This window comes from Pseudorasbora parva, chromosome 7 (genome assembly GCF_024679245.1).
Source record: "Pseudorasbora parva isolate DD20220531a chromosome 7, ASM2467924v1, whole genome shotgun sequence".
NCBI classification, from domain to species: domain Eukaryota; kingdom Metazoa; phylum Chordata; class Actinopteri; order Cypriniformes; family Gobionidae; genus Pseudorasbora; species Pseudorasbora parva.
Window position 1 is genome coordinate 11,720,039 of NC_090178.1, and position 12,929 is coordinate 11,732,967.

Sequence of the window (12,929 nt, forward strand, 5' to 3'; positions counted from 1 at the left end):
ACCCGCAGTTTTTAGTTTTTATTACTTTAGCGACCCACGGATTTAACCGCATTCTGTGCATTCTCCGACCCTTACACAAAAAATGTCTAAACAAAGCTTTGACGCAAACTATTTTTTGAATTTGAGTTACTCGAGGAATCCTTTCAGCCCTAATGTCAGGGTGTTTCTGAGTAGGGATGCATTTTATACCAGTATTTGTGGTAATTAGAATACAATAATACATGGGTATAATTACAATGAGGCAATAATAATTTTCAAATGCAAGTAATCATATGATCAATGCTTTAAATACTTTTTGACTAAACGGGGCTTATTAGTGTGAGAGCACATTTCCATAAAAGCACAGACAGGAGTGGAAAGTTCTGCTTGTGATCTACTGACGAGATGACGAGCAAGTTAAAAAACACAGACGCAGCCAGATAATTTCCATAATGACCAACACAATCTACCAAGAGCAGAGCAGAGGTTGCCAATGGCCTGGTGATTGTTGTTGTTTCACATATGGCATGATCAAACTTGTTTAATATTGACCAAACAACATTTATTTCAAATGTCAATTTAATCTTTTATATTTGGCCATGTTATAATGCTACAGCCACTGTAATTTCTTGAACAAAAACATGGGAAACGTGTTGAACACCAAAACATGCAAACAGGGTGGGAAATTAACTTTTTTGCTTACTAGCCACAGTGGCTGGTGCCCAATTTTACCAGCCACTTATATTTTTTACCATCCACTTTTTCCAGAATTCAAATTTATAAAAGAAAGTGCATTATCATAGTAATGGGATGAATTCGGGGTTGGTTGGGACCCTTTTCCCCCAGTCATTTCAATAGTAGAAACTGTCAGAATCATGAAATGAGTTACTTGACAAAGGTGCATTATTGTTACTAGCAACATCACTCTTTCACAAAAGCTGTCCAATCTGTTACAATGAATGTTTTAAGTAGTAAACAGTAAAAAATATGGTTTACAATTAACCCTCCACTGTGGCTGGTATACGCAGCAAAGTCACCCGCCACTTTGAAAAAGTACCCGCCATTGGCTGGTGGCGGGTGCTAATTTCCCACCCTGGATGCAAAACTCGGTGAGGGTTTAAACTTCTATTTTGAAATCATGATGATCAACATCAGTCAGTTGCATATTTAGGTATTTTCCAGTTTTGGCTTAGGTGTATAAATTATGTACAAATCTGGTGAAATTGTGCACAGTTGCACTTCTATGTTATGATTTTAAATGGTTTTAATATATCTTTGAAAGTCTGCATTTTGCACGTATATCGACACGGGCAAATTGCAATCAAGGATTCTTTTAAAATGAACTACTCATTTAATCGATGAATCATGACAGCCCTAGTACCATCATTTTGAAAATTCACCCGTATAGCTCAGATAGCATTTATTCATTACTATAAAGAGTCTGTTCAGAGGGGAGAACGAGGGATTGGTTCATGCAGGTTTAAGCTGTTGCCACTCTTAATTATGGGAATCCGCTCAGGCTCAGACTCACTAGATCTTCAGTAAGACACTTTTATCTTAACGCTGGACCTGCCGAGTGAAAGTGCAGAAAGAATGATATGTAACACTTCAACATGCTAAGCTGATGTATAAGACGGTATAAGATTCTTGCTGGATCTGATGCCTAATGTGATACGGACTATAAAAGGTAGCCCTGATTTTCTATTTCTCTTCTTCTTTCTAAGATCTCTTGTCTGTCTGTCTTCGCTCTGTCGCCCTTTAGAAGGGCATCGCTCTGAATGATGCCTGCCAATGACATTTACATTTATTCATTTAGCAGATGTTTTTATCCAAAGCGACTTACAATGACATCCATCCAAGGGAAAAGTTCATTCTCAGAGACGGTTTAGAATGCGCTCTGAGCATATTGTCTGTCTTGTCTGTTTTGCAGTCCTGTCCTGAAATCTAGTCACTACATGATTTTGTTTAGATTTGCATTTTGTGCCTAAAAATTTAAACATCCATCTGGGTTGTTTTGTTCTTTCCATTGTAACCTAGTTTGTTTAAAGCATAGCACTCTTGTACAGAGTCTCTAAACATTTAACCTTGGGTAGTTTCAAATGACCCAAGAATATATCTACATTTCATTAACTTAACTTCTAGTAAACGTAAATCATTGGTCACAGGTTATTTAAAACTACCTAAAAATATAAAACATTAGAGAACAAGAATGTAGTTTGACCCTGGCCACTATTAAAATTACTAAAGCTCATATAGTTAAGCGTGTTGTTTTCAAGCAATCCACAAATGCCATAGATATACACTATCATTCACAACCATTTTGGGGTTGGTAAGAATTTTTTGAATGTTTTTGAAAGGAGTCTCTTCTGCGCACCAATGGTGCATATATTTGAATATTTAAAAGTATTAATAATAAAAGAACATACTGATCCTAAACGTTTTTGCATAGGCAAGCATTGCTCGTGTTTTCATCAGAATATTTGAAAAAAATGGACTATATTTAGCCTTGATGGTTTACATCTGTTTGTTGTTTGCAATGCATCATCGTTTGTATGTTTGTTGTGAGTTTGAGTGGCAGGTTTCTGGTTAGTGTACCAGATCAATATGCAACAAAGTAAATAGGGTAGGAAGGATATTGCAAGGATGTTCATCTAGTGGTCTTTGTGAGGCTGAACCTGATGTTCATGGCCATCTAGATTTTAATGTCATTCTCTTCCCTAATGCGCTCCAATCCATCTGTTGGGCTCCATTATTGCTGTCGGACGATCTTCCTCCAGTCAGACTGCGGCTGTGGCTTGCTTTTTAATGGTGCTTTTTTGTAGCTGAAAGTCTATGCAGTTTGTGAAAGCAGCAGATGCTTTTTTTAAAGACGTGACTGGTTGGTCGGGTCAGTGCGTTTTGCCTAGATTTGTTTATTGTTTCCATGTGCAGCACTGAAGGGGTCAAAATTTCTTCTGGGCCTGTAATCCTTTTGTACAATGCACTCACGTTTTTTGAGGAGAGATTAGTTTATGATGGCATTAGCTTTGATAATGCTTTGGATTACCTCCAAAGTTTGAGCCTTTTTAAATATTTTCTCTGTGAGATCACATGGGTTATCAATTTTAGATACTAACATCCTCCTCTGTTGATGTTGTGTTTTAATCTGTTTAAAATAAAATTATTTTTTTCCCCCAGCTTGCCGAGTATCAACCCCACTGTGAAAATGAGACCATGGTTCCAGTACTGACTTCAAAAAAAGCCAGTGAACTACCTGTGAACGAGGCTGCCTGTGCACTGCAGGTATCTTCATGGCACATTATTTTATCTAATCTAATCTAAGAGGGACTAAATGTTGTAATCTGTTAAAAAATGATTGAATGATTTGGAATTAGATATTTACTTAACTGACAGCCCTAATAGAAAAAAGCAACTCGCTGCAGTTATGCTATTCATACAACATTTATTTAATCATATAATCATCAGAGCAAATATAATTGTGCTGCAGAATTGTTGAATTCTTAGTTTTGATTCGACTCATTCAAGGTTGTTTATTATGAATAAGACTCTTAAAAAAAAGGTTTGTTGACCCTGTTATAGTTGCACATCTCTTCCATGCCATGTTGTTTTGAGCTATTAAAGGGTTAGTTCACCCAAAAATGAAAATTCTGTCGTTAATTACCCTCATGTCGTTCCAAACCTGGAAGACCTTTGTTCATCTTTGGAACACAAATTAAGATATTATGAAGAATGTTTGTAACAAAGCAGATAGAGCAGCCATTGACTACCATGGTATTTTTCCCTACTATGGTAGGCAATGGTTGCTCTATCTGCTTTATAACAAACATTCTTTAAAATGTCTTCTTTTGTGTTCAGCAGAAGAAAGAAACAAAAAACTTTAGGGTGAGTAAATGACAGAATTTTAATTTCTGGGTGAATTATCCCTTTAATGGTGTCTTGGACTGTGTGTTGTGGTCTATTTCTATGCAATTGCAGATGCACAAGGAAGTAGTTCTAGACACAAGAGTGTGAGATGAGATTAAAACTTGAAAGACATGTACATGTGGTAACTGTTGTATAAACTGAATAATTAACTACGAACGTTTTAGCCATGTCATTCCAGATTTTTCCCAGCATGCGTCATTCTTGATGACAGTTGTAACTTTTGGTTGGTAAAACAAGACGGGGAAAAAAAGGATAAATTATTATATATATTTTTTATTAACTGCCATATGTGGGAGATTAAAGAAATGTTAAAATAACTATTTTTTTTATTATTCAACTTAATAACTTAACTAAAAAATAACAAAACAAATTAACTATTTAATTTATAATTAACTTATTTTTTTTAATTTTTTTTTTATAATCAATTACTAAAATTCAAAATGGGTTCTGTGTTTTCCCACTAGTCACACATGTCAGTGTTTCCCACACATAGACTAATTTGTGGCGGACCGCCACAGAATCAACACCGGCCGCCACATATTGCTTCGTCATTCATAAATTTTTACGCTATTTAAAAGACGCACGCATATTCGTTTAGCTGGATTTCCTAGTTCTCCCTCCGCCTCTTGCGTGTCTCTTACTCACTCACTCACTCACTCACTCACTCACTCACACATAAGTTGCATTCGACCGTATCGATTGTAAAATCCCAATAATCAATATTTTAATCTAGTCAGTTTATTATTATTATTACTTTTATTTGAGACAGGGACAGTGCACAATAAAAACATTAGCCTTGTTTATAACAAGGAGAGATGCATTGCAGTTTAGTAAATTAAGGAATGAACAGAACAGAACTTTGTAGTGCACCTCCCATCCAATAAACTGGAATAAGGCAAGGCAAAACAAGTTTATTTATATAGCACATTTCATACCCAATGTGCTTTACATAGAAATTAAATAAAATTGTGATAACATATACATAAGAAATAAGAACACCATGTTTAAGAATAATAAAAAAATAAAAATAAACTTTGTTTTGTTAATTTTAATATTAAAATGAAAGCAGTAAATACTGCATTTGTAGCCTGACAAGCCAGACCCACATCAAGATGTTTGGTCTGGAAACTCACCATTGACAGGGCTCAATCCGAGGGGCGGGATAAACGGTTGTCTTTCAAACTCCCTCTGCACGTAATTGGATAGCGCCTCAACAAACCAGAGCAACGTGAAGCGGAGCTAGTTGAAACTAGTAAACATGTGAAGATTAAACTTTCGCCGTATCCGGTCGGCAAAACTCCAAACACATATTCCCTTTTTAAGAATGACTTCGGTGCCGTTCTTTTCTCAGAGAAAAGCTTAACTCCAAGTCTTCCAGAGTTGCGGTCAAAGCTGATTCGAAAGACCGCCGTTCGCCAGTTTCTGTGTTTACTAGAAGCACGCAAGCGCAACTCGGCCGTCATTATGTTAAGCCCCGCCCACCGACTCTATACGCGATGTGATTGGCCTGACCAGAGTTTTTTTTTTTTTCAGCTCAGAAGCGTATTGACAGTTGCTAGACAACACTTGAGGCAGATTAGATTTGCTGCCGCTAGAGTGCGTCTAGATTTTTAGGGTACTGCTTTGGTACTCTTTAATGTGGTTGACCAAGCGATTGCTCCGATTAAGCGAAGCAGCAGTGCAGTTCGCACATGAACTGATCATCTCTTCTGATTTACTACTAGTAACAGAGTGAAATAAACATTAATGAACATCAGATGTAATGGTAAAAAATTCAGTTCAGCTTACCTATGTCACCTGTGCCGAGTTCACACTGCACAATTTTAACCCCGATTTTCACTCGCCAACAGATTTTCCAAATTCATGGTTTGGAAAATCATGGTTCATGGTTTGTTCTTGTTAGTTCACAGTGCATTAACTAATGTTAAAGAAGATTTTAAAAACGTATTAGTTGAAATTAACTAAAAAATATAGGTAGCCTGTACAAATCAGATAATTATGAGATATTTAAATGTTTTTTTTTCTTGAGTAAATTTGCCATGTACTATACCTGATATTTACCTCAATAAATCAATATTGAATTTAATTTTATTAAAATTTGAGTCAAATCTTAAGCTTGTGAATCGAAATTGAAATCCGATCGAATCATGAAATTTGTGCCAATACCCAGCCCTAGTAAAACACATAATCAACTCTTTCTAGACCCTTCAAATTTAAAAAGTAAATGTTTGTCACAAAATAATATTGAAAATATAGTCCATCATTATTGCAAAATTACTTATTTAAAATTACTACAATTACTTGGACAGGAAATTCAGGATACCAATACGAAGCAGTTATTATACTAATAAATAAATATTTGCCAGCAGAATGCCACAATTGAGCAATCAGAATAAGGTGTTTGACAAAGGAACTTCTAGGAAGGACTTCTAGGAAAAATATTGAGTGATGACTTCAAACGAGTCAATATCCTTTGTTGTTCTTGGATCAGCACTCCCATCAAACATGATTCCCATCTGATTTTATTGCCAGGGCAAGGGATAGGACTGATTGTTTGACAGGAATTATGTTGCAGGAACAAGACAGGATGTTAATATTTGATCGTGTTCTACTTGTTTAAATCTTTAAACTTTGCATGTTTAGCAACAGCCTATAGAAACGGCAGCAGCGGAAGTCCAATTGAATTTCTTTAAGCAGTCAAACATTCACCAAAAGCACAGACTGCCTTGCATGCCTTGACACTGAGGAATTCAAAGCCCATCCCTGCAGATATCACACAGTGTCCCTTAATGAATCACGCCAGGAAGATTAGAGAGTGCTGGGATGCTCTTGCAGTCTCAGCGTGGATGATGGAGCTTGTAGTGCCATGTCCATCACCACACTGACATGGCCATCTGCTCTCTGAAGACCTTTAGTCATCTACTGTCATCAACAACATTCAATCTCTAGGAAGCTCTTCAGCCTTGAATACTATTACAATAGAAAATAAAACAGAAGATGTTTTTCATTTGTGTGCCAACAAAAAAGTTGGTTGTAAATCGATACAAAGCTGTTAGATTTGGTTGATCTCAGCACCATTTTGACCCCCCATTCCTACTATTGCTCAGACAGCAGGTCTTTAGGTGCAGCGATATAGCTTTTATGTTCTCTTGTGTTCACGATGTAGTGCTCTGTTCTCAAGGTCTTTTTCCACGCAGGGAGCAGAAATGCATTGTGGTGACTGCTGTCTAACAGTAGACTTACTAAAGCTCAAGTTCCAGGACACTGGCATTATTAGTTGTTTCCATGGCTCCAGCATTCTTATTTGTTAGTGGTTAATGTCAGTTGTCATGGTTACACATCTGATGAGTGTTATTTTGGGAAGGCTGCATTTTTCTGTCTTAATTCCCTCCCTCTCTCCCTCTGTCAGGCTGACCTGCAGTTCGGTCTCACCCAAGAGGAGGTTGCACGGCGCCGCGTCTACCATGGATGGAATGAGTTTGACATCAGCGAAGATGAACCACTCTGGAAAAAATATATCTCTCAGGTTGGGTGCCTAAAAACAATTCACTAAAGCAACAAAACAAAAAAAACCCCTTGATCATTAACTTGCTAATATAATACCAGATTTCAGGTGCTGGCAATACTAGTGAATTTTTATACTGCAACTAAAACAATAACACAGTCCTTTTAAGTTAGATTTCAATATAAATATTATCTTAATACTGCATTACTTAATAATTATTCAAGTAAATATTCAGTATTAAAATGGATGATGAATAATCATAAATAATTAAATAAATTAGAAGCAATAAAATAAAATAAATTATGAAAGAATGAATAAATAGTTTTAAAAAAGTATTTTGTGAATCCAACTACAATGGTCATGCTCAGTGTTGGGAAGGTTACTTTTAAAATGTATTTCACGAGTCATGACAGATTACAAAATACATGCTTTTAGTGTGCATTGTATAATATTTATGAGGATCTCTTGAAAGAAATGCAACATAATATACATAAATGTTTTCAGTGGTGTATGAAGATCTAAAACAATGAAGTGTTATGTTTTATTACCTTGGAATGAGCCATTTCTATCTACATACACAGCGGGTCCCCTTACAGTAAAATTGACGTTTTGCACCGTCATGTTTCTACAGTAGCTCTAAATGGACAAACTGCTCTACAGAGCACTAGCTACTCTCTGCTGTCTCAGATGTCATTTTTGTCCTGTGTCGGCCACCGTAGCTTCTCTATGTGCTTCGAAAGAGAGGGGTGGGCAGTTACAGTTCGCAACAATTTACTTTTTTTCCCTCAGAATTAAGAGATTTGTTATAGTCAGAACTGTGAGATAAGAGACACAATTTCCTTTCAAATTGTTTTATTAAAGTCGCGATTCTCAGAAAAAAAGTCAGAATTGTGAAATTCAAAAGTTGCAATTACCTAAACAATTTACTTGACGCCAAACATGAAAACAGTCAGTTTCAAGGGTGTACATTTTTGAATGTGGCAAAATATAATTTTGAACATGCAATTATTATGATCCCAGATCCCTCTTATTTTGCTAAAATTATTAAAATTGAGCATGTTCTGCAATGGGTATGAAGCTTATGAGCAAAAATGTATCTTAGGATGCTTTTGCAGACTGTCAGAGTCTGAGAATCACCAATTGAGGTTCACATGAATTGCCCACTATAGTTAATGTAAAAAATTACATTAATTAATTTTACACTAAAATACCTTTTGAATATAACTGTAATTTGATTACCACCCATGTTAATGCAGCTGTTACTTAAATTTAATATTTTAAATGCATAACTAAGTTACCTGTATTTCGTTATTCCCCAATGTGTTTTTGTTTTCTGAAAGAAAGAAAAAAACTAGTGAATGAGAATCTTTTGCTTGTGAATCAGACAACAAAACTATAATTTTATGTCAAGCAACCTTCGAGGTCAACTCCGTACAAAGAAGTGTTTTCTTAGCATTATTTTGCAGTATATGTTGTCTTGTTGAGTTCAGACTGAAAACTTGTAAACTGTAGAATCACTTCCTTTGCTGCAGGGTTATAGACACAGAATCATAAAAAATATGTTTTTTCCCATCCGTATTGGTCGGTGAGTTTTCTTTAGACATCGAAGAAAAGTTGACGTACAAAGTGTAATAAAAATGTCACTGTGAATCTTCGCACCCAGTTTGAAGGGGTCCATGAGCATTATTTCTATTTAAAGTCTTGCAACAAAAAATAACACTATTGTGAATATGCCTTAAAGCCATAAAACGACCCAGTTCATCCAGTTCTTTCTTCCAATATAAAGATGACAGGTCGCTGTCCTCTGTAAAAAGATTTCAGTCCACCCTGGTCAGGTGGTTTGTGCTGATTGGTTAAATATAGCATTATAACTGGGAGGAATTGTATTTTTTCCCACAGCCACCTGGGCCTCCTTCAGAGGTGGCACACTTTGTCGCCTTCATCTTTTTTGGTTTCCTCAGCAGAGTGTGATATTTTATAATCCCCATTTCTCTTAAATTGCAAAGCATGTGTAAACTGGAAATCATAACAAGAGGAAAACTTGTAGCACAAATATGTCATGTCACGACTGTCAAGTGCGACATGTGGTTCATGCTGATAATTACCACATGAAGATAGATCAGCCTTTATTTCTCATTACTGCTAATCTTTTTGCTCTACACATACAAAGGCGTCTTATTTAACACCTGTGATTACACTAATTTTCTGAAGACGCCAAAGCTCAGTTCCCAGTTTCACCTTTGTCTTAGCTTTGTTGTTCAGAGTAGAAAAGGCTTATTTTTTGGGGGGTGAGTAAAAGAGTCTTTGAACAAGGCTGTCTGAGGTATCACTGCGTCTCAGAGTCGCTTTAAGAGCAACAAGCTGCCGTGCCTTTAATCTGTCACTTCACATTCGCTTCTTGCTGCGGATGTGCCGAACTCCCTCTGTCTCTCTCTTTTCTGTTTTGTTTTCCTCTGCTTTCTCTCTCTCTTCCAGGCACCCTCCTCTTTTCCCACCCCATGCTTCACAGACCAGAACGTATCAGACAGGTTTTTTTTTTTCTTCAGTCAGGCGCGACCACCAGTACTGCTTTAAAATAATCTCCCATTCTTCTTTCTTTTTCCTCCAGAATTATTCAAATTCTCAGCCGTATTTTTATCACAGTGCCACCAGCCCTAAGCGCACAACCACGCCGTAAATCCTGATCTGTCACAGTAGACGTGAGAGAACGTCAAAGGACTTTCAACAGACGGCAAAGTCAAACCCTGTTTGTTTTGCCTTCCTATGTGTAACCTGCCTGTCACTGTGTGGCCATGGTTTGGATTTAAAAAGGCTGCTGTATTGCTCGTTCAAAAGAAATGATGAGCTCATCTTGTGTGGGGCTGTTAATTGCCGGTTATGCAGAAGCGATGATCCGCGGGTGTCAGATCCTGCCGTAGATTAAAGCTGCAGTCTCTGTATGTGGCCAATCAAAGAAAGTAACCCACACTCCCATCCTTTTAATCTTCACTTTCTAAAACTTTACCAGCGTGTCATTAGTCATTTCTGGTGCTGTTGGTTATTAGTTGACCTTGGGTTTTTTAAAATACATTTCCTGTCTAAGCAGTGTCATTTCACTTTAAGCATTGCATTAGTGGTAATTTAAACATTTACCTCTGGTTTCACAGACCTGGCTTAAGTTTATAGTCCCAATGGATGTTTGAGCTGAAAGTAACCGGCATTGAAATATCTTGAAATATATCAGTGCCATTGTTTTGTCTCAAGATGCACACCAGTAATGTTTGTTTTAAAGGCATGTTTAGAAAAGCTACTTAAATACATATCTTAATATGTATTTGCTCAGTAAATTGAATACAAATAAAGTAAAAATCTATTTAAACAATAAAGTTTCCACATAATTGTACAGTAGTGGCTAAAACTGATGTCTGGAGAGGATATGCTTTTTCATTAATAACCCTATACGTTTGTTTAAGCAGTAAAAATGAAAGAAAAATATTTTAAATGTGACAGAAGAGCAAAACCTTAAACGTGGTTAAAGGGTTAGTTCAATCAAAATTTTTATTTCTGTCATTAAAGGGGGGGGTGAAATGCTGTTTCATGCATACTGATCTTTTTACACTGTTAAAGACTTGGAATCCCATACTAAACATAGACAAAGTTTCAAAAGTTAAGGTGGACGTTTGATGGGAGTATTTCTTTGTCAAAAATACTACTTCCGGTTAGTCATAATTTCGGCAAGTTTTTTGAGATCATGCGTCCCCTTTGACGTTAATGGGGGCGGAATTTCCTTGTATGGGCCTTACGGACAATTCTACCGGAAGCGCGTGAGAGAGAGAGAGGGAGAGAGCGAAAGTAACAGGCTACGCCCATCAAAGCGCTGGCTTGTAGGATGCTGGACAGGTGATGTGCACATAACAATGTCACCAAAAAAGTGCGTTTTTGGTTGCCAGACCAAGACAGTCCTGCACAGATTCCCCAAAAACCCCGCGTTAAGGCAACAGTGGATGTAATTTGCTTTTCCGGATCAGCAACTGAGTTGCGCGAATGTTTATATCTGTTCACTGCATTTCGGTGCCGACTGTTTCATAAACAAGGCCCAGCTCGACGCTGGATTTTCCCAATCGCCTAATGCTGAATGATGGAGCAGTCCCAACGTTAGAACCGCAGGCGGTGAGTAAGACTGCTTCAAATGTCTGTGTTTTTTTAGTCCGCTTACTGTCTACACAAACCACGCGTAAACACACAAACACACGTGCACAACTGCACTTCCCACATGTACACCTTCAAAGACAAAAATACGACGATATAATTCAAGTATAAATATGTAAATAACACAAGCCGCTAAGCATATTATATAGTTAGTGTATAACTTGTACCACATAGAGACGTCCTGCTCTAGTCGTTTTTGCTGCTGCTCCTGTTCAACTGCAGCCTCTGGGTCTGATTCCGGATCATAGATGTATGGCTGTATCTGATTAAAAGCCATATTTTTATTTTGAATAAAGTTTTTTTCCCGCTGTTAGGGATGACACAGCTTTACGACGCACTCGACTCAACATAGCAGCAGCGAGCACACGTCATTATTTAGCTCCGCTCACACGACACGCCCCCACCCGCTCGGCTTTTTTCGGAAAGACTCGGAACAGCGCATCTTTCTTATATAATTATTAAAAAAATAAAGACTTTTCGGAGATATGCAGGATGCAATGCTACTCTATAGGTACTCAAGATTGACATGACACTGACTGAAACTGAGTGTTTCACCCCCCCTTTAATTACTCACCCTCATGTACTTTCCAACCCGTAAGACCTTCACTCATCTTCGCAACACAAATGAAGATATTTTTAAAGAAATCCGAGATCTCTGACCCCTCCATAGACAGTAGTTTAATGAACACTTTCAAGGTCCATAAAGGTAGTAAAGACATCAAATAAAATAGTTCATATGACTCCAGTGTTTCAACCTTAATGTTATGAAGTGACGAGAATACTTTTTGTGTTGCAAAAAAAACTAACAAAAATACAGAATTTTTTTCTCTCTTTTATGTCACTTTCCTACGCGATTCATGTAAACACCACAACACATGCATGTGGTGCTCAGCCAATAGTAAGCTGTTGTTCTGCCGTAAAACCCGGAAGCGCTACACTGTGAATAGCCCAACAACGTGAATAGCGTAAGAGAGTGACAGGGAAGAGAAGACATTGTTGAATAAAGTCATTGTTTTTTGGGGTATTCTTGAATAAAAGTATTCGTCACTTCAGAAAATCAAGGTTGAACCACTGGAGTCACAAGGTTTATTTTAATAATGTCTTTACTACCTTTCTGGGCCTTAAAAGTGGTCATTGTGTTGCTGTCTATGTGGGGTCAGAAAGCTCTCAGATTTAAAGGGGGGGTGAAACACTGTTTCAGTCAATCTCATGTCAATCTTGAGTACCTATATAGTAGTATTGCATCCTTCATATCTCTGAAAAGCCTTTTGTTTTATTATATTTATAAAAGAAATATGGGCTGTACCGAGTCTTTCTGGAAAAAACCGAGCGC

At 37.2% G+C, this 12,929-nt stretch overlaps 1 protein-coding gene across 1 annotated transcript in view; it reads left to right on the forward strand.

Annotated features, from left to right (window-relative positions):
* Positions 1–12,929, forward strand: part of atp2c1 (ATPase secretory pathway Ca2+ transporting 1) — a 42,454-nt gene that overhangs the window by 6,272 nt on the left and 23,253 nt on the right. Inside the window, exons 2-3 of the mRNA XM_067448154.1 lie at positions 3,157–3,261; positions 7,313–7,429. Coding sequence (XP_067304255.1) covers positions 3,157–3,261; positions 7,313–7,429 — 222 coding nt within the window. The remainder of the gene's footprint in view (positions 1–3,156; positions 3,262–7,312; positions 7,430–12,929) is intronic.